Below are 22,472 nucleotides of genomic sequence, written 5' to 3'. Positions count from 1 at the left end.
CAGCAGAGTAAGCAGGAGGACGGCTTCATCCTGACTCCCCAACTCCCTTTCTGGCCAGTGCCCTGCTTTTCTTATGGATACCAAGACTCTGGAAGGGGGCCACTCTTGTACATGGCCCAACCCGGCCTTCTAATGGGCTGGGGCATCAGGTGTGTGGACCACCTGGGCACAGAGGGGTGAGCCCTGGAGTCAGGTCATTGGGTGGTGACCAGGATCTCGGAAAAGAGAAGGGTGGGGGATGGACATGAAGCCATAAAGCCATGGACTGCTGCTAGAGAAATCAGGAGCCACCGCCAATAGCATGAGCCTCTTGGTAATGTATTTGTCATCTCTGGGGCCAGGTGGGCTCTGGACCCAGACCCTGTCCCTGACAGAGAACTAATCTGCTGCTGCTTCCTCCTGCGATTGCTCCCCCACCCCTGCATATCCCAGGGTGGAAACTAAAACCCAGCCATGGACTACAGGATTCTGTGTCCACACAACTAGCCCCGGTATCCTTAGCATGCCTGCAACTCACAGATGCCAGCTTCCGGAACAGGAAGCGCAGCTGTTCTGCCTCCCGGACCATCTTCTCAGCGCCCTCCTTGCGCTCCTCAGGGCTCCGGAAAGAGATGCGCTTCTGCATAACAGCCCGCAGGTACTCTACGACCACGCGCCGGTGTGCCTCGGCCGTCATCCTCTGGGGAGAAACACATTCATCCTCAGCTGTGCCGCTCTGGTGGTGAGAATGGGCCCAGTAAGCCCAGGCCAAGGTGAGCAGCTGGAGCACAGTGTTTTCATCAAATGGTGAGGGATTTTAGAATGACTCTATTAAGCACACCTGGGATGTCACTGTGAGCTTCTGGCTGCTCCCCACAATCCAGCAGGAAGGGTACCGGGAACTGGCTGGGGACTCTGTGCCAATGCCCCCATTCTAGGCAATAGAACTAAGTGTCCAGTGGAAGCTCACTTCCAATATCACCTGAGTTTTATAGGGGTTGGAGTCAGCTGGGACAAGCCTCCAGCTGGCCCAAGTGACAGCCCTACTAGGGCTGCTGACTCCTGAAGTGGTTCTGTGTCTCCTCTCCACCGTCTCTGGGCATCTCAGCCCACAGCCAAGCAAAGTTCAGTGAGTGAACAGCCTGGGCCAGCCACTCAGCCTCATGGGCCCTCAAGGGGAGCTCTCACGGGGAGTCCTTGAAGCAACACCTTGCCTACCATGGGACGCAAATCTGTGGGAAGAGAAGCCAGGAAAGGTCCAGCAAGGAGGTAAACAAAGAGAGGAAACCCCTGGGCGTGGGATGGCAAGGGGAAAAAGTGAAAGTCAAAGCAGGTGGACAAGCCAGTCAAAAGGGCTGGGCTTTCCTGACAGTTTGAGAGATCTCAACCATGTACACACTGACAATGACAGGAGCCCCATCAGCTCTTCCCACCGGTACAAAACAGACCCACATACACCACCAGCCCTAAGGTGCATGTTCCACCACAGCAAGGAGACCCGAGAGGCCTTAGATATGGCAGAAGAAGCCAGACCGCAGCCACTGAGCTGTGGACCACACATAGAGCACTGCTGTGGGCAAAGGCCAAGTCACGTCAGGCGGTGTACATTCTGTCCCTAGAAGAATACCTCCTCCAGCATGAGTGTGGTTGGAGGTCACAAATGCAGAGATAGTGCCACAACAAACTCCACGTGAGCAAGTGGCACTTGTGAAACATGCTGGAACAAGACACCACACTCAAACATGGAATGGTACCTGCCCAGCCCAAGGATGACACTGACTAAAAACCAACATACGAATATCTAAAGGGGGGGGGGGAACCAACTCATGCAAATCAGTGCAAGTAAAAATAAACAAAATGGACCAAATTAAGTTTGAAAACCAAAAAAAAAAAACAACTCATGCAAATCAGTGCAAGTAAAAATAAACAAAATGGACCAAATTAAGTTTGAAAACCAATTTATAATTTTTATCCTTTTTTGGGTGGTGGTGGGGGGCTGGGAATCGAACTCAGGATCTTTCACTTGCCAGGCAGGCACAGTGCCACTATTCCTGGCTAGATATATAATCAACTTTCAAATAATTTTCTTTTCTTTTTCTTTTTTTTTTGCTACAGGGGATCAAACTCGGTACCTTGTGCTTGCAAGGCAGGCAACAAAACCATTGAGCTAAATCCCCAGACCTCAAATAATTTTCATGATCTTGGGACAAAGAAAGAGTTTTTAAGAAACAAAAAAGGGTTAATCATAGAAGAAAAGATACATTTAACTACATTAAAAATAAAGGCAGCTTTCCTCAAAAGAAACCATGAAAAGAAGTAGAAACTATTAATCTCCTCAGACTGCTTTACTCAGCCCACAGTAGGGGTCTAACAGCAGAAATTTGCCCTCCTGTTCCAGAGGTGAAGTCCAAGGACAGGTGAGTGGGCTGGCCCTCCTGGGGCCTCTCTCTAGGTTGCCCTCACACAGTTATCCTCTGTGACTGTCCTTGTCTTCTAAAGACTCCTCCTCAGTACTGAAACCTCCTCTCACAATGGACTGGGCCTCCTCTCACTAACTGGTTCTTCAGAAACACCACTTCTCAACACAGCCCCATTCTAGGAACAGGGGCCAGAGCTTCAACATTTTGAGGGAGACACAATTCAGTCACTCACAGAAACAGACACAGAAGGGAAGAAAGCCAAAACACACACAGCCAGAAACTCATTTCAGAGCACACATAAAAATCCTACAAATGAATCAAAACTTTCATAGACAGCTTAGACTGTGATGATACCTCATAAAAGAATTCCAAATGACCAATCATATAATCCCTCCATTAATAAGGAGGGAGGTGCCCATTTAAATTATAGCAAGAGACCTTCAGACACCACCCATGACCACAAACAGGAGACAGCGGACTATGTCCATGCCTGGACACAGGCAGCATCTCCTGGAAATGCTGCAGACAGTCCTGTGCCCCTGTGAGGCCCGTGTGCCCTTCGGATGGCATGGGTAAAGCCAGCACCTCAGCGAGGAGGAGATGCTGAGATGCCCTATGACCCCTTCAGCTGATTTGGACAGAATAACCTCACTGTGTAAAACCTGAAAACAGACATGACTACATTCTTTGTGTGTGTGTGTGCGCGCACGCATGCACGTGTGTGTAGCATCCAGGCTCTCTTCACACTCTAGGCAAGCACTCCCTGCTGAACCACACCCCAGCCCACACAGTTCTTAGGGAACACACAGGTAAACAACCACAGTAAAAGGTAAGCAAGCTCCTGTCCCAAAAGCCAGGACCCAGGGGAAGGAGGTACTGACCACACTGTGACCTCAATCCAGGTGCTGGTGCATGGGTGTCTGCTGAGTTACTTATGATGATGACTGTCTTTGGTGCACTCACAAGAGTACTAATCACGAGTGATCAGAGAGCACACTGTTCACAATGGCAATGACAAGGAAACAGCCACAAATACCCAAAAAGTAAAACATACAAGTCCTGGAAAAATGCAACTGACCAAACCTGACCGAGAAGAAAGACAAAGCATCCTGAGACAGGACAAGCTGCATCCGCCCACACCAAAGGAAACATCTTCTGCGGTTCCAGGGAGATTCTGCCAGGTTTCCCAGAGTGTAAACACCCTCCTAAGCACAGCACAGGCAGTCCTCCTCAGTCAGCTGTTAAACCGATACAATCTCAGTGACCAGCCAGAGGAAAAACCAAGACAAAAATCCAGAAAGGGTACTGGACAACTAGACCCAGCAGTGTGAGTATAGGACCATCACCACCAAATTCACAATCAAAGTCAACCAACTTCAACTTTTGACTAAATTCTTCCCCTCTGAATTAACCCTTTGTTCTCTTCGGTAAAGATAAGCTTGTACCCCCGACTGCAATACTTGTTATCAGCAGGTATCCGGGGGCATGCCCAGCTCCTCTCCTTCCCACTTGTAATGAATAAACAACAGATATCCTTGTTCTTTTGGTTTTGCTGCCCAGAGCAGTTTAGATCAGTTCAAGATCCAGCTTCTCTCAAGTCTGTCTGTCTTTGTTCTCTTTCTCAGCTTGTGTCATATTGTCTCACAGGAGATCGAGACTCACTGCAGGGGTCATCCATAATGTTCCCTACATAGGAGTTTGTATTGCCAACATTTTCACAGGAAATAAAACACGAGCATCACAAAGTGCATGGCCACCTCAGGTGGGCACCCCTGCCAGCGTGTGACGTGCTCCTATGAGGAAGCTGTAGGAACCCCACTGCTCACTGTGCATTGCCCACTGCACCATCTCACCACTTGCAGAAAGCACTGTGGGCTGACTCTGGCACTCCATGTCCCAATGCTTATGCTGTGCTGACAGCAGAAGAAACTGTCCCTCCAACTGGGGATGCCTAGTGTGTAAGACTTGAATAGGCTAAAGTGACTCCATGCTAATAGGCCAGACTGTGCTTCTTCATATGCTAATTGCTACCTTGGTTAACAGCCCGCCCAGGGGCAAACGGTTTGACAAAAGGTGACCCTAGAACATTTCCTGCATAAGATAAGCAATGTGTTTTCAGTCTTGTTCTGTGAATTCCCTGACTCTTTGTTTAGAAAAACCTTATAAAAAGTACCTCAGCCCCTGAGCAGTTGCCTCTCTGAGCCACCTGGCTCTGGGAGTGCCGTCTGGCCAGACTAATAAACGTCTTTTACCATCTAGGCTGGTGTGTTCCTTCCTGGGTTTCTCGGTTCTCTGTCATGTTCCCGGAGCCTCGCTGGGTGTTAGGGCCCAGCATCGTGGAGGCCTTTTGGCTGTTCACGCTCCGTGGAGTGGAAGTGAGACTTTAGGTCTTACATAGTGCAGGTGCCCTGCAGCTGTACCCAGCACGTGTGGGGGACATTTCCCAGCCCACATTCATGCAGAGGGGGAATATGGAGGTGCCCAAACCAGAATGCAACACACATTTATAAACATGGATGCATATATGTGAACACAGCAAACACACAGCACGTGGAAGGTGGTGCTGGCTCTGCTCACAAGCTGTTGAGTGGCACTGAGGACCCACCAGCTATGCCTAGACACTGGCTCATTAGAACTGTCCATATCTCTGCTTTGACTAAGGACTTGAGTAAAGGGAAGCCCGGGGCTGTCTCTGCATTAGCTGCAGATAATCAAGGCCTGGTACATTTTGCAAGAAGTTTCCTTTCACTCTCCTAATAACTGGCCAGAGGCAGGGGCTGGTTCCAATGTCCCTTCATCTCTGATAGAGGCCTCCTGATGCAGTGAGTGGCCAAATTAGCTCATTCAGTTTAAAGTGTCCTTGAGTGGCAACGAACTAGAAGATCTCCCTTTAAAACTAAGCACAAAAGGTGGAAGGACAAAGCTGGCAGGCAACATCATCGGTGCCACAACTGCCCATATATAGCTCACAAAGGGTCTCAGGAACAGAGGGCCGCAGTCAATAAGAAAACTGCACAAAGTGCTAGGGGTGAGGCAGATCTGTCAAACCACTTCCCCCTATGTACCAGAAACCAGTAGTCAGAAGCCAATCTGGAAAAGTAACATTAACACCAACAACCAAGGTACTCGAGGCATAGAAGAGGAATGGTGTGGATAAGGAATGGTACAGACGTGGGGACACCAAATGGTCAGGCAGGAGTCCTTGTGCCCAGGCCCGTGTAGGCTCTGCATGCAACAGGTGATCGGATATGTCCTTTCCTCTGCTGGCAGCAGGCTCCAAAGTGCCAACTGGGCCTGCACTGCCCAGCCGGTGACGCTGCCTTGACCAGGAGTGTGCTGGAGCATCTGAGAAGAGCTACTGTTTCTCCTCACTTGCGTTTCTGGAGGTCCCTGGTGCTACCAACGTCCCCTCACCCACAGAGGTCCCAGGTCTGTGGCCTGTCCTCCTCCACCCTCACTGGAGGCTGAGGGGGTTCTGGGAAGGGCTGGAGAACACAATCACTTTACTCAGGGACCCCTGCCTCCTCCTTCCCATCACCAGACCACATGTCACCAATGTCACATGCCTCCCCTGGGTCAATCAGAACCACCCATGAGCTAAGCTGACACCGAGTTATAAGGCAGATATGAGGTAGATATATGCAGAGTGCTATGCCTTACCTTTTTATATGGCCTTTTAATTTTGGCAAAATCATTGAAATAGTCTTCCACAGTGACACAGATGGTGTCCACAGCATTTGGCCCTACCAGCCACTTCTTTGTCATTAGTTCATTCAGATGTTGCTGAAAAGCACAGGCAGGTCACAGAAATCACCACCCTGAGTCACACTTTGTGCTTGACACACAGATTTCTATTACATACAACCTTTGTGAAGATCTTCACAAAGTAACAGGTCAGACATGTAAATATTTGTGCATGTATGCATTTTACCTTTAAAGGAAACATATTTATGATGATACTCCATAATTATTTACTCAATTCTTTACTGATGAACATTTAAATATTTTTCATATTTTGTAATTTTAAATGTTCCAGTAAATTTGTATATTTTTGCAAGTGAAATTAAGGTGGAATTCCTCGGTTAAAAAGCATACTATTAAAAAAAAGTATACTAATTATAACTGATAACTGCATTTCCAAACTGCCCTACAAAACTATACCAATTCACTTCTACACAGAATACAAGGACATACGTTTTCTCTTGTGCCTTCAGTATCTATTGGTATCTGCTTTTAATTCTCAGCTCCTGCTAAGCAGCAAATAACTTTCAGTTTTAATTTGTGTTTCTTCAACAATCAGTAAGACTGAGCTCTTTTGTTCTGTATTGAGGATTCTGGCATTTCTTTTTCCATGAAGAGGTCATTCATACTCTTTGTTTTTGTACTATGTCCTTTTCGAATTTTTAAAATAACCCCAGAAGCAAACATTTCCTTTTAAAAAAAAAAAAAAAAAAAAAGACCATATTTGAGGTTTTAGGTACCTCACCTATTCAGCACTGGACATTTGTGAACACATTTCTGCTCTTAACCACAGACCAAAACGGCCCATTTACAAAAGACCTGAAAAAAATGAGCCCTATTTGTTCATGTATTCTTCCATACAAGTGTAAAGGATCCTTGTTAGTACATGTGTGTGCATGTTGTATCATGGTGTTACTCTTTCATATAAGGGATCCTCATCTGTCCATGTGTACGCGTGTGCTGCATCTTTGTCCAAGTGAGGCTGTCCAGGTGGAGGTGTGTGGGTTCCTTAGCTGCACTTTGTGACGAGTTTCTACATACTTGCTCTATGTGGTAACCTACACCAATGCTGGATGTCTGATATGTACTGGGGTCTTTACTGAGTTGTGCCTAAGGGCCTGGTATAATATGAAGCAGACAGAGGCCTTCAGCCTCTTCCTCCATATGGACACAGAGTACAGCTTAACTCAATGCACAGCACCCATAGGAAGGGCACAGTGTTCCCCAGGGTAACACAGAGACCCCTAGGCTCAGCCCCCAAGGGAAGGAGCCAGGCCCACCTCCAGGTCCAAGAAGACCTCCTCCAGTAAGCTGCTGCATCCTTCCTTGGCAATAGCGTCTAGAATCCCATCCATACTTGGCTGGCTAAGACACATGCCTTCCTCTGCTTCATTTTTTAAGTACTTCTTCTTCAAACTTATGATTGATTCTCTGCAAGGAAACATCCAGGGTCAGAGAAGCAGCCTCATGGGTGCCAGCACTTGCCTTCTGCCCCATGAACGTACTTAAAGGTCTGGCAGTTGTTGATGATGGCAATCATGTACTGCACGTAGCAGTGTGGGTGCTGCCGGTTCCGCAGGTGCTCCTCTTTGTACAGCTGAGCCTCATCTCTGTACCTGGGGACCATACATGTGTCAGTGGGGGGCACCATGCCTTCCCAGTGCCATGCTGATGTCAGCCTGACAGGGGTCCACACCACTACCACTAGATACATCATCTCTAAACACAAAGCATACTCGTGAGTGGTCCATACTGACTGGAGAACAGAGAAGTTGATCATTTTAAGTAGATATTAAAGAATATGAAGAAAGAGATACCAAAACTATTTAGATTTTTGATATGTCAAGAAAAGAAACAACTGAGATGCCACACACATTATTTTTTTAGCTTATCTTGGAGATTCTCAAACACTGGAATAGGAAAGCAGCACAGTGAGCACTGTATATATTTTTAGATATTAAAAACAACTAAAAATCAACAATTAAAGGAAAAGAAACATTTATTCTGCCTCCATCCAAGTGTGGTTCAGATATCAAGCAGCTGAGATTGGTCTGGGAAAGCTCCTGTTCACATAAATGAGTAAGGACCTGGGCTGTGACCTATGGTGGGTAGACCAAAGGACTTGGGCCCTAAGCCTGTGGGTGGACGACAGGACTCAGGATGTCACTCTGTGCAAGGATGGAGGAGACTTGGGACTCTGAGGGAGAGGGCTGGTGGTCAGTATCTGAGCTATCAGGGTAGAATCAACCAGTGTCCATTAAGCTGCAATGTGGAACAAACCTGTCAGTAAGCAAACAAAGAACTGGGCTAGTTGGCAGTCAGAAGTTAAGGATACCACAGGACTCTGGACACCATATCTTGCCCAACTTCTCTGAAGAAGGAGCCTAAAGAGGGGAGGGTGACCCTAGGGCAGCAGAAGCCTAAGAACGACAGGCAAGCCCACCTGTATGAGTTGATGGTGCCACAGTCATGGCACAGAGCATAGGATGAGACTGCCATGATGTTCGGGCAGCAGAGAGGAAGGACAGGAGGGGCAGAGGACAGCAGGTCAAGTGAGGATAGTGGGGAAGATGTGGTTTTGGGGTGAGTGTATTTTTCATGCCATTCTTTCTCTTCTGTCTAGGTCGAGCAGCCAGCAACCTCCATATAGATGGCATTTCTGACTACACTGCCAAGGACTTCACAGAACCTCAGATCAGAGATCCCAAAGGGAATGGTGTGATCCACTCAAAAGGACCCATTCGCATTTCTAACATAAAAGGGGACCCTTCAGACTTATCTTTTAAACAGCACGTTAGCATCAACCCATTTTTGCTATTAATTTTTTAAAACATAATTTCTAAGTTATTATAATGGCAAAAATACATACCTACTTAGAAAAGAATTCATTTGCTGAAGACACAAAACCAGTACCTTTGTTTTCAAATCTTCACTTATCTGAGCAGCAACTTGCAGATTCTGTTCAAACATCTGAAAGTTGAAGAACTTATAAATGCTTAAACAATCTCACAAGAATACATACAGTCCAGGTTCCCCATTAATAAAACCCTGCCTGCTAACTGGGAATTATAAGTCCAAATTCCAAGAAAAAAGTGAAGCAAGCTGAAAAATAAGAAAGAAGCAAAATAAACACTTCTCAGTGGGTAAGAAACCAAGAACATGATCGCCTAGTCATCCATTAAGGTGAGGGGGTAGGGCTGGAAAGGGTATGAGGGCCTAGACCATATGAGTGTCAGGGGATGGGGCTGGAAGTAAGTGATCTGAGCACCCTGCTCCTCAAAGTGATTCATGCCCAGCCATTTTCAAGGGCTTTAGGATGCGGATTTCGAAGAATAAGGAGGCAGATACACAAGCTGGAGGAGCCAGGACCCAAGATAGAGAGAAGGGTGATACAGCCTGAGCTCCCCCTGGGTTCTGGTGGCTCAGAGTTTGTCAGGAGAGGTGCAGACCCCCTTTGCTAAGGAATTACACTGTTCTGCGCATACCAACTGGCCTTGCCCATGCCTGCCTGGAGGCTCCTACCTTGGCAGTGCTATGTAGAGCAGGAGAAAGGGACAGAACAGGGGCAGGTATCAAAAGAAGAGCCGAACCCTAGAACTCTATCTAGTTAATGGACAGGGAAGTCCTCCCCCAGATTCTCCAGATGAAGAAACTCAATTACACAGCACTGTGAAGATAGATCTTGGACATTTACAACTGGATGAAATGTCGAAGCAAACTCAGAATGGCAGTTATGCAACACACACACACACACACACACACACACACCAGTTCAAACCCAAAGACTTTGGAAAACTAGAGCGACCATGGGAAAAACTACTTGCTAAGTAGAATCCTGGATCCTCAGTTTCTTCAATCCAAGAGAGACAGAGACAGAGATGACAGAGACAGGGAGAGGAGAGAGAGAGATGGAGAGGGAGAGGGAGATGGAGAGACAGAGGGAGAGGGAGAGACAGAGGAAGAGGCAGAGACAGAGACAAAGGGCTCACACAACTTTATATCTACAAATGAAGAGTAAAGCATCCGTGGCCTTCAGTGAAACCAACAGCTCCTACAAACCACCCAGGAGGTGACACCATGGAGGTTCACAGCTCCTACCTGGAAGACAATGGCAGGCAGTGTTGTCTGGTAGTACCCATCCTGGTCGGCTTCGGGCTCTGTTTCTTTGCTCCAGTCCTTCTTGTCTGTTTCCAGTGCTTTCCGCAGCCAGGCAATGATATTAGACTAGAGATGTGGTATCATGAAGAAGGGAAACGAGGACAGGCGCTGAGTTACGCCCAATGCTCTTACTACAGAGGAAACCAGACTAGTGTCCAACCAGACAGAGTGCATCGTGGTGATACTTGCTCCCAGCGCACCTAATGAGGAGGTGGGCAGTGTCCACACCCATCTCCAGGGACATGGAAGAAAACCCTCCCTGCAGGTAAAATTGCAGAATGGACAGAAGACTGTGTGGATGGCCATGATGGTGGATGATGCAGCTGGACTAGTCAGATGCTCAGAGAGCAAGGCAAACAGGTGTGTGGCCAAGCCCAGGCCAAGAGAGACAATGCAGCCCATCAGCTCAGTCCCAACAGAAGACAATTCTCTAGCCCCCAGGGAGCCTCATGCTGGGCCAGAATGCCAAAAGGTCACTCAAGAGACAGTGACCTTACTGTCACTTACTGTCCATCTTACTGAGACCGCCTGGTGATTGTGAAGCTGCAGACAGCAGAACACATGGTCTGGACACCAGGGACAACACAGGCTAGGAACTGCTGCTGTCTGAGAATGGACACTCCACACAGGCCCAGGCCCAGCAGCCTCCTCTAACTGCAGATGGATGTGCCAAGTCCCAGAAACAGAGCCAGACAACTGTAGAGGGGTTGGCCCAGATGGCCCTAGCCTTTTCTCCCATGGCATTGGCCATGCCCACTGTCCCACAGATAACCTCTGTGTAGTTCAATGGCTCTACTCACAGTGAGTGTGGACATGTATGTGTCAAGCAGCTCAGAGACCACGCTTGCAGACAATAAAGGCTTCAGGGCACTGACGTCTACTTCCGGAGCCAGTTCCATGTTCCCCATCATCTCCACACTACAATTAAAACCAGGTGTGAGTGGTGAACCACAGGAAGAACAGTCTCAGGTAAACTGATTTACATGCAGATGTCCAACCCCCTTGGAGACCACAGGCCAACATTCTACAACTCAGGGCCTTGTGAAGTACACTGGCTGAGGGCTCAAGGGTCTTGGGGTCCCAGTGAAGTCACCTCACTGGCTATGTGGCCATGTGGGTCACCTTGACACAGGCCTTGTCTTTCTGTACTAGTGGCTCAAATGCAGGAAATTCATGATGGTGATGCTCATCTGTCCAACATCCTGCATCTCTAGGGCCTGTCAAAAGCAGGAGGCACTGACAGGCTTTATTAAGAAGCTCATGAGCAGGACCATTCCTTGGGGAATGTGCCACTGCAGTCACCATCACAATTCTGCAGAAGGATGTGGACCAGTACTATTCATGGAAAATGGGTCAGCAAAAAAGCAAAACTACATTCAGTCTACTATGCAGAATGAAGAGAAATGTGAAGGAAGTTTCAGGGCAAAAATTTTCATGGGAACCAATGTATATGAATGTAGTTAGGTTCTTTTAAAGTCTAGAATTGCAGCGGGCATGGTGGCCTATACCTACAATCCCAGCTACCAGGGAGGCTGTGGTAGGAGGACTGCAAGTCTAAAGTCAGCCTGGGAAACTTAGGCTAGGGATTGCTCAGTTTAAAGGCCATGAGTTCAATCCCAAGTTCCGAGGAGGAAAAGGAGAAGAAAGAGGAGGAAGAAGAGAAGGGGGAAGGGACAATGACGATGTCTAGAGGTTGACTGCTCGGAGAACTCACATAATTCCTTATCTAAAAATGAATTTAGAATAACACTGAACAATATTATTACTAGCTAGTCAACCTATAATATACAAGGCCATGCACAGTAGTACATGCCTGTAATTCAAACACTCTGGGAAGCTGAAGCAGGAGGATCGCAATTTTGAGCCACACTGGGCAACTTAAACATTTAGCTAGATCTTGCCTCAAAATAAAAAATACAAAAAGCTGGAGCTTTAGTTCAATGAGAAGGCTCTAGGGTCAAGTCCAAATTCACATATACACCCCTCCACCCACCCACCCACCCACACAAAAAAACCAAGATCTTTCTGAGTGAAAAGTCCTTCCTAAAATTCTACAAGTATTCTAGAACAACTCATTGAACCTCAGCTTTTCTGTGCCAAGAAGCTCCATTTAGTGAGTACAGAATTCCAAGGAGCAGCACAGATTCTTTGGAGAGAGACCAGCTTGAGGGACACACATGGCAGAGAGACAGGCTTGAAGGGAACACATGTGGAATAGAGCCTGGACTAGGGACCCACCCGGGAGAGAGCTCAGTGTGAGAAACACACATGGGAAGAGATCCTGGCCTGAGGGTCATGTGTGGGAGAGATCCCGGCCTGATGGACCACGCTGTCAGTACAAACAGAGCTCCCAATGACAAGCAACCCTCACAGTATGATAGCAAAGATATAACACCAAGACACAGAACTGCATAAACCTCACATACGCGCTCCTTACTCTCCAGGATTCAGACTTGGTGCCAGGACCCAGGGCCTGGCCTTGAATCCTGCTCCCTACTTGCTCATGTACGCATGGAGATGATCATATCTCTCACCTCTGGTTAACACATACAACACACTATGCACTGCTTTCCAGGCCACACACTAAAGGTGAGCTAAGAAACAATAACCACCCTTTCTGACTTACTGTTTCAAATGTTCTCTGTACATCTTTCTGTATTGAAATGTATAAACTCTACTATAAGCAGTTATAAATAAATTACAAAACCACACACAAAAAAATAAACCTCACTGCTAAGAAAAGGTTTACTTTGTCTTACCACAGCAGCAACAAGGTGTGAAAAAAATCAGAACAAAATTAGATTGTAGGGCCAGGATGTAGCTCAGTGGTGCCACACCTGCCTGGCAAGTGCAAGGTCCTGAGTTCCATACTGAGTACGACAAAAAAAAAAAAAAAAAAAAAAAAAAAAAAGACACAGAACCACGCATAATTAGGTTAATATTTTAACTACCTAAGCTTACACAATTTCAGCAGACTCTATCTTTGGCTTAATTTTCAAAAGTTATGTGACCGAGTGTGGTGGCACATGCCTGTAATCCCAGCACTCAGGAGGCTGAGGCAGGAGGATTGCTCTGAGTTCAAGACCAGCCTGGGCTACAAAGAGAATTCCAGGTCAGTCTCAACTACATACTGAGACCCTGTTCTCAAAAAATTAAAAAAAAAAAATGGTGTATGAAGTGGCCGTTCCCTCATATGAAGTAACAAAATCTGATGCTAAAATGCAAAAGGACTACTGATTTTTCTAGAATTGTATATACTTGTAACTGTTTTTATTTATGTTTGAGTTGGGTCTCAGGTGTCACTCTATTGCCCAGGATCATCTTTTAACTGCTAGTTTCAAGTAATCCTCTTGCCTCAGCCTCTTGAGTGCTGGGACTACAGGTATTGCTCCCCTGCACCTGGCTTGGAGCTCCTGACTTTTGAAAGGCTAACTTCCGTGGTGAACTGGCGAGGAGAGTCAAAACCAGTGGTCTCCTCACCAGCCCAGTGATGAGGTGAAGGTCACAGTAACTCCTAAAGTCACATGCTCCTATCTGTAAGAACAGGGAACACACATCTGCCACAGGGCATCATGCTGAAGAGCCAAGTCCATAAACAGAAACAGCCTGACATAAAGTGCACATGTCGAGGCTGAGAGCAGAGACACTACCACCCAAACAAGGACACATTTAACCCAAAGGCTGGGTCTGATGTCCAGTTAAGGCCCCAACCAGTGGATGAGAAATATCTTCAAAAACTAGAAAGCAAGACCCACACAGCTAGAATCAGGAGATTGTGTGCAAACTGCATGTCAGTATGTTTGTGCAGTGGCTTCCACATAAGGAAGCATATGGGATCTACCTTGTATAGGTGTTCAAGACCCATGTCAGTAGGCTCACGATCTCATTGGCCTCCAGGTCCTCCGATGCTAGGTCCTGCATTCTTGTGCTCAGGGCCTGGTGGTACATGCTCAGGAGGTTTTTAAAGATCTCGTAATGTGGAGGGAAGCACTGAACCATCAGATTTTTGGCAATGATGAGATCATCCAAAACATACTTCCTTATAATTTCCAGGTGACGCACAAGCCACATCTTGTCAGACTCCCTGGTATCTGCCTGCGTGCCCTCGATTCTAGTCGTCACAGTTCTGTCCAAGATGGAAAACATTTTCTCTTTCCAACTTTTGGGCCTCCCAGGAGGAACAAAACCAGTCTGTTTCTTTCGGTCAAGTATACGCCTGTCAATTTTTTCCTCCCTTTCAATGATCCTGACCACAGAGACCAGTAAGGTGGGATCTCGGCGGACAGTGACCAGTGACCTCTGCAGCACCATCCACAGCTGCTTGGCCAGCTCATCAGAGAGCCCCTGCGTGCTGCCGAAGTAGCCGTGGATGAGGGTCATGTCTCGTGTGTTCCCACTGTCCATGCGGTACTGCTCACACATCAGTCCATCCCGAGAGCACTCCAAGTCCATCAGCTTCCGGTGGGCTTGCAGGAGAGCCCCTTGCTCGATCAGGTCCTGGGTCTCCCTCACAATCTCAGGCACTGCAGATAAGGGACAAATCAGTACCATAAAAAACACAGCAAAAGCTATGGGAGACACCAAGCCTCTGTCTCCCTGGGCATCTGCACTGGTGGAATCTGTCTGGTGTGACTATGTTGAATTCCGGAGTCTACATAAGGCTGGCCACTCTCAGAGGAAGGCTTGGGTCATAAATCAGGCTAATTTTGATCAATACTAGCCCTTGGTACAGTACCCACTGACCACCTCCACCTCCACCCTGTGGCAAGCAATGTGGGATGCTCCTAGAGCAGCTTGTGCCAGCTCTCAGGAGCCAGTATGTGTTAAAGAACCCTATTCTTCAACAACAGTAATGGGAGATGTGACTCTGGGGTCAGCATATTATTAGACCGAAATGTCCAATTTCCAACTAAAAATATCACAAAATACACTACAAAGAAGATGCTCCAGTTCAAAGGAAAAAAAAAAAATCAAAGAAAGCATCCCTGAAAAAGACCTAATAGAAATCTACCAGACTGACTTTAAAAACCACTTTTTAAAGATGCTCAAAAACTGAAGTGAGTATGGAGAAAGTAAAGAAAACAATACATAAACAAAAATGGGAACAGCAATAAAGTGACAGGGAACCTAAAAAGAAACCAAAAACTGGACCTGATAGTACAACATCTGAAATGAAAAGTAGGGTTCAGAGCAGATTTGAGCAGGCTGGAGAATGAGACAGAGAGTATGAGGGGAAAACAATAGGAATTATCATAGTGAGGAAAAGAAAGAAAAATGAAGAAAAGTGAACAGAGTCCATGGGTCCTTGTAGACCCATAAAGCAAACCAGCAGACTGTGAGAGCTCCAGAGGAGAAAAGAGAATATTTGCAAGAATAATGGCAGGAAACTTCCAGGTCTGATGAAAGACATAAATATATTAAGTATCCAGGAAGCTCAATGACCTCCCAATGGGTCAAGCAAAGAGACAGACTCACTTCACGACACTATAAAATCAAACTTTTGCAAGACACAGATAGATTTCCAAAAGCAGTAAGAGAGAAGCAACTCATCATAAATAAGGGCTCCTAAATATAGTAATATCTCTAGATTTCTCATCAGAAAGTTTGAAAATCAGAAGGCAGGGGGCTAATGTATGTAAACTGAAAAAGACAAACACTGTCACTAAGAATCTTATATCTGCAAAATGAGAATACAGCCCAGTGGAAAACAGCACTTTGCTTAATATGCTCCCCGCTGGGGACAAAAACCAGTGAGGGAGAAATTAAGACATTGCCAAATAACAGAAAGTTTGGAATACGAATATATATATATATATCAAAAACTGACAGAAGTTAAGGCAGAAGCAGTTCTATGATAATATCTGCAGATTTCAATACCACCTCTCAATAATGGATGGGATAGACTGGGCACAGTGGCGCATGCATGTCATCCCAGCATTCAAGGCTGAGGCAGGAAGACCACTCTGAGCTTGAGGCCAGTCTGGATTAGTAGTGAGTTCAAGTTCAGCCTCAACTACACAGTGAGATGCTATCTCAAAACAAATATACAAAAAAACTCAAATACAAAATGGATGGGCAGAGGTAAGCAGGAAAACAAAGGACTTGAGCAACACAACAAACATTCCCACCTAAACAGACACATGACACACAGGAGCAGCAACAATACAGCACACACCCTTCACAATCAGGTGTTCTTCAGGACAGATTACATTTACATCAAAAATTAAGTCTCAACGTTTTAAAAAAGACAAATATACAAAGCATCTTCTCCAAATAAAACTTGAAATTAAAAAATCAGTAACAGAAGGAAACCTGAAAAATCCACAAATCTGTGGAATTTAAACAACACTCTTAATAAAGCAAACAAGAAATCATGAGGGAAATTAAAAGATGAATAAAAATGAAAATGAAGCTGGGTTGTAGTAGTGCATGCCTGTAATTCCAGCATTAGAGAGGCTAAGGCAGGAGGATCACAGCAAGGCCAGCCTGGGCTACATAGCAAGACCCTGTCTCAAACAAACAAATAAACAAACACAAAACAATAAAACAATGAAAATAAAAGTATAACATACCAAAACTTAAGGGATGAAGTAAAAAGCAGTGTTAAAACATGAAATGTTTGTCTAAAATTTTTTTCATTAAAAAAAGACCTCAAATCAACAATCTAATCTTACAATTTAAGGAGCTTTTAAAGGAGTGCCATTTTAAGCCAGAAGCCAGAAGTAGAGAAATAATAAAGATTAGGGCAAAATAAAACAACACAAAAGCAATTAAGAAAATAAAAATCAATACAGTAAAGTGAGTTTTTTGAAAAGATCAATGGCAAACCCTTACTCTAGGTGGACAAGGGAAAAATAGGGAAAGTCAAATTAATAAAATCACAATTGAAAGTGGGAACATAACTATCTTCAGAAACTAAGAAAACTAACTGTAAGACCGTACGCTGAAAACTTGTTATAACAGACTGGAAAATCTAGGCAGAACAGACAAGATTCTAGAAACACAAAGACTACCAAGACTAAACCACAAATAAACAGAAAATTTGAATAGATCCATAGCTAGTAAGGAAACTGAATCAGTAATCAATAAAAAAGCCAGACTATCTGCCAGACTCATTGGTAAATTCACTGAACATTCAGAGAGCTGACATCAATCCTTCCTCAAACCTTCCCAGACTGCAGAGGAGGGAACACTTTCTGACTTGTGCTGTGAGGCCAGCATGCAGGCACAACTGACACCGTCTGATGACAGGCTCTGGAGCACCTGCATCCCACCGGGGTCAGAGAGACTGACTCTGGATGTGCCTGTCCTCCACCTCCTTTCCCTGCTGGGTCTGGTCCAGTCCATGGAGACTGAGACTACTCTGCCCCAGCTGCTCTGTGGCCCCCACACTTTCCTCAGCTTGAGCCTGGTGCTCTCCTAGCCCTGTGACTCAGTCCCTCACCCTCACCTCTGTCCACTCCCCTAGGCCATGGCCTCTCTAGGGTATGTGTGTGTGGCTGCCTCTCTACTGTTCCACTCATCTGCAGCCACCTCTTACCACCAGCACTGGCTCAGTTGTCCACTTCTGGGCTCTGTCCTGACATAAAATTTCATGCTCTCCACTAGCCTGCACTTCCCTGACATCTTTTCTACACATTCAGATAAGCAGGTAAGCAGGCAGGAAACAAGCTTATCCTCCATTCCAAGACAGCCTAAGACATGCACTGCACAAAAGTGCTGGAACTGCCTCCATACTACCTACACAGTTCCCCATGTCTGGAGGGAAAATAAGTGTGAGCCATGAAAAGGTACCATTCAGTGTTCCGGCAGCCCCCAGCCTGCAGTCTGTACTCACCTGAGAAGATGTTCTTGAGGTTTTCCACAGCCGCAGCCAGCTGGCTGTGCTGCACCACCGCATCCTTCACATCCTTGAGGCTCTCAATGGTATTGATGCTCTGCCTCCAATCCTTGCTGACATCAGCTAGTGACTGCTGGATGTCTTTGACATCATTGAGTGCATTGTGGAGCTGGCTTAGGCCTGTACGCACCCCATCCAGCTGTGATTGGATTGCAGCCTAAAGGGAGATATCAAGCAGGTAAGCAAAGCTTGTGACAGCCACACAGTCTACAGAGGAACAAACCTTCCCTAGTAGGATTAAGTTCAGAAAGAACAATTTGAGCAGCAAGAAACAGTATCAGAAGAAAGAATAAACTTAAGAAGGATTTACTTGACTCCTATGGTAACATTTGCTTTTACTGCTGCCTGGGAACAGAACAATTATGCACTGCGCTCCATGAGTGCAAGGGCCCACAGCCCCACTAAATGCAAGGTCAGGCCCCTGACCAGCTCCACACCCATGGATTCTGTGCCATGGCCATGGCTACCGCCGACTCTGAGCCAGCTCTGCATTTTGTTTCCCCTCTGCATTGGGGGTACAGAAGTGCTAACCAACCCATGGATCTGATTTTGGAAGGGGCCAAAATCTGGAATAGAAGATCTCAATCAGATTCCACCTAACTTCCCTTGGGATAATGGAGTTACTTCATTGTTGCAAACAGTTCTGAAAAACACAGAGCCACAGATATGACTACCAAACAGACCTCATCAAAGAAGAGACCAATACCAAGTAGAAAAGTAAGCCTAGAAGAGTAAGCTGCTTCAGGGAGAAGTAACAGATGGGCCAGCAGTGCTAGCCCTAAGAAAAATAAACATTGGTGTAAAAACGAAACAGTGTGAGCGAAGGAACCTTTTCTACAACATCCTACATCCAACCTCCTGAACAGAGAGATTGCTGGACACCAGAGGACAAATGTAATGTGTGCTAAAGGAGGGTCACCAAAAAAATCTTCCACGCTTTTACTAAAAGCACCATGGGAAAGCAAGGCTGGGACCCATCCTAACAGCTGACACTGGATGCTGAGAGGCCCTATACATGGTTCCAAAATAATGCCTAAAGAGACTTAACTGACCTTGACAGATAAGAGGTTCATACTGATTAACGTAGGTCTCACTTTAATTTGGTCTTAAACACCCAGCAGAAAAGAATAACCAAAAGGGGCAATCAATAAACAGGCCCTAGTGATAAGACTTTTGAGGCCCATTCTCCTCCCAAATATTCCTCTTGATTAAGACACCCACCCCTATAAAGGTTATAAATGTGTTAGTATGGATCTTTCCTTTTTCTGGAGGGCCTGAGGCCTTCCCTATAAAAACAGAGGGCTTCAGAGGTATACAAGATTTTATTAAAAATTCCAAGGTTTGGTCTGCCTCTCTCTATAGACAGTGACAACGGGCCAGCCTTTATAACAGGTTGTACAAGATCTAGTTAAACTGTTATACTACTTATTGACCTCAGAGTTCTTGTAAGGTTAAAAAATGATAAATTGTACCATTGAGATAAATATTGTCAAATAACACCGGGTTATGAGTTGATCGGCTCCCTTTGGCCTTCTTTAAAATAAGAGAAACCCCAAATCATACTGGTTCTCCCCATATGAGGTCTTGTTTGGAAGGCCATCCTGTATCTTGAGAGACTTTATATATGAAAAGGGCCATATATAAGAAACTTATGGTTACTCCCACAGCTGTCAAAGTTCAGCTGCCACCACTCTAAAGTAAAACAGGTCTATCTAGAGAACTTCATGGACTTTGACTCCAGGAGACAATACACTCAAAGCCCTGCTCTAAACTTAAGTCCCTTCCAGGATATTTCCATTACTCTCATGTTAAACCATATTCTCATGCTCTTCTCCCAGTCTTATCCACAGGACCTCATCTACATTATTCAGCCACCTCCACGGGACCTCTGAAGGTCAAACTTACTCGAATTCTAGAAGACCTGGTTGCCCAGGATCCTTCACCATCATCCAGTCCTGAGTCAGATATGCCAACCTGTTTACCCTCTCATCCTCTCATAGGGTACTGTGACACATTTCACACTACAGCACCCACTGATATCCTAAGTCTTCTTATATTAATACTCCTGGGACTTGTCCTTGGGATAGGATTGGCCACAGTATCTCCTCCCAATTATAATTTTACTTCCAGGTGTTTACTCTCATTGACCTATTACATCACAATCTCATTCTTTGCCATTCTTAATTGCTGGAGACAATAATAGCTCCTCTCCTGCTCCTGTTTTCTCTCCTAAACCTTACCCAAGCCGATAGGCCCCTGGTATATACCTTGACTCCATAGAAGCCAGCCCAATCAGATCAGCACATCCGCCTCTCCTCCACATCATTCAAAGGTCCCACTAATCCCTTGTGGCAGTCTGGAAAGATGTGGGGTCTCAGGCTTTACGTGGAGGGGATGGATCCAGGTTTAGAGTTCACCATCACCCTGCAGGCCTTGAATACCCAAGACTGCTTCACCCCGTCTGTTATCCAGGTTGTACACAATGTCTCCTCCACACGCCACCACTTCAAATGATCCCTGGCCCAGCTACAAAGGCAATGCCTCAGTCTTACAGAAAACATCACCATACCAGAGATATCTTTAAAACAACTCCCTCTGCAACATAACCACACTGTATAAAACTGTCTTGTCAAAAATTAATACCTCTTAAAATCCTCTCTGTGCTGCAGTTCTTTTGGCCCCCCATTTCTATATAATACCAGGAGATGAGAGAGTCCCCATCCCCATAACTAGGATGGCCCGAGCCCAACAAAAAAGAGTATTACAGGTGGCCATTATGCCCCTCATAACAGCACTGAGCATAGCAGTAGGTATGGTTACAGGAATGGCAGGATTGTCCCACTCTGTAGTCCAATGAAAATACCTGACAGTACAACATGAAAAAGATATTACCCAACTTTCTAAGGTGATCCTGACACTCCAACAACAGATCAATTCACTTTCTCAGGTGGTCCTGCAGAACAGACAAGGACTTGATCTTCTATTCGCAAAAAAGGGAGACTTTGTTTGGCTATCTAAAAAACAACTGTTTTTTCTTTGATAACCAATCAGGAGTGATACCCGACCAAATCCACCAACTTCAGGAGAGCCTAGAAAGGCGACACAGGGAACGTGAATTTGGAACTAATAGAAGACTAACTAGCTGGTTCAACAGTCCTCTACTAACCTCTTTACTTCCCTTTATGATCCCTCTATTGGTTACACTGTTGGCAGTTGCCCCCTGTGTTCTCTGTTTTATTCAATCTCAGGTCATTCGCCTCTCCGCTCAAGTCTCTCAACAGATGGCTCACCATCTGATACTTCAGGCCAGAGACCTAAGCAAGACCACCGTGTTTACAAGACAGCTAACCGACTAACCACAGCTCAGATCTCAGCTCAGCTGAAACATTTTCTAAATGATCTTTAGATTGATATTCTCTGGTTTACTCCCCACCCTCGTCCTATTACCCTCGTAGCCAACTGGGTCACTAATGTGTGGCTCCAAAAAACTTTATCAGACTTCACCATGACTGAAGTCACAATCCTTACCTTTTTATTTGTTCTTAGTAACCCTCCAACCCAGTCCACAGCCTCATACAAATTATCTTCTACCCCTTCTCTCCTCCCTCATTAACTGATTTGTGTGCTTGGACTTTTCTCAGGAAGCCCTACCAACAATTCCAGTAAAAATGCTACTGCTGTCAACAATTCCATGTTCATAAAGGACAATGCAGCTGGCCAGGCCCCACACCTGCCCCTAGGTCGACTCGTCGCCCCAGACTCAGCAGGAAGTAGTTACAGAAGACAAACACTTTGCCCCCTTCCCCTGGCGTATGGTTTACACTGGCTGCCGTTTCTTATCTAAAACCAAAGAGGGGAGAATGTTAGGGAATTGATCATGTTAAAGTATGCTGTGACGCTGCCATCACAGGCTGCATTTTCCTGGTGCTTCTTGGCTCTTAGAATGACCTCATGCTCTTAGCTCTTATCAACCTCCCCTCTCAAATAAACAGCTGATTGGATCCTGAGACAGAAGCAAAGGCCAATAGCTAGCTGTGCACAGAAAACCTCTCTGAAAAGTAGACATCAATTAAAGAGGTCTCCATACTAGCAAAAAAGATACCCACTATAATCACTCTGCCAGCCTCAGCACAGAAAACAAAACCAAAACCAAAAAAAAGAAAAAGAAAAAGAAACATGAAAAAGCTCCTAGCCAGGCATGATGGTGCACACCTGTGATCCCAGCACTCAGGAGACTAAGGCAGGAGACCTGCAGCAAGTCTGAGCTACACAGT

General features: G+C 45.8%; 1 protein-coding gene across 3 annotated transcripts in view; it reads right to left on the bottom strand.

The window, feature by feature from the left end:
• Exoc3 (exocyst complex component 3) overlaps positions 1-22,472 on the bottom strand; it is a 33,683-nt gene that overhangs the window by 1,396 nt on the left and 9,815 nt on the right. For 2 of the 3 annotated variants that reach the window (XM_010603526.3, XM_010603610.3), the window contains exons 3-11: positions 18,136-18,355; positions 14,140-14,821; positions 11,099-11,216; positions 10,239-10,364; positions 9,010-9,110; positions 7,646-7,756; positions 7,421-7,571; positions 6,060-6,182; positions 518-715 (exon numbers count right to left, since the gene is read on the bottom strand). In XM_010603526.3, the coding sequence (XP_010601828.1) occupies positions 518-715; positions 6,060-6,182; positions 7,421-7,571; positions 7,646-7,756; positions 9,010-9,110; positions 10,239-10,364; positions 11,099-11,216; positions 14,140-14,821; positions 18,136-18,355 (1,830 nt within the window). The remainder of the gene's footprint in view (positions 1-517; positions 716-6,059; positions 6,183-7,420; positions 7,572-7,645; positions 7,757-9,009; positions 9,111-10,238; positions 10,365-11,098; positions 11,217-14,139; positions 14,822-18,135; positions 18,356-22,472) is intronic. The other variant, XM_010603667.3, reaches the window with a different exon arrangement.

Source organism: Fukomys damarensis, unplaced genomic scaffold (genome assembly GCF_012274545.1).
Source record: "Fukomys damarensis isolate Sample0158 unplaced genomic scaffold, DMR_v1.0_HiC HiC_scaffold_1, whole genome shotgun sequence".
Lineage (NCBI taxonomy): Eukaryota > Metazoa > Chordata > Mammalia > Rodentia > Bathyergidae > Fukomys > Fukomys damarensis.
This window is presented reverse-complemented; position numbering and strand designations above follow the sequence as displayed.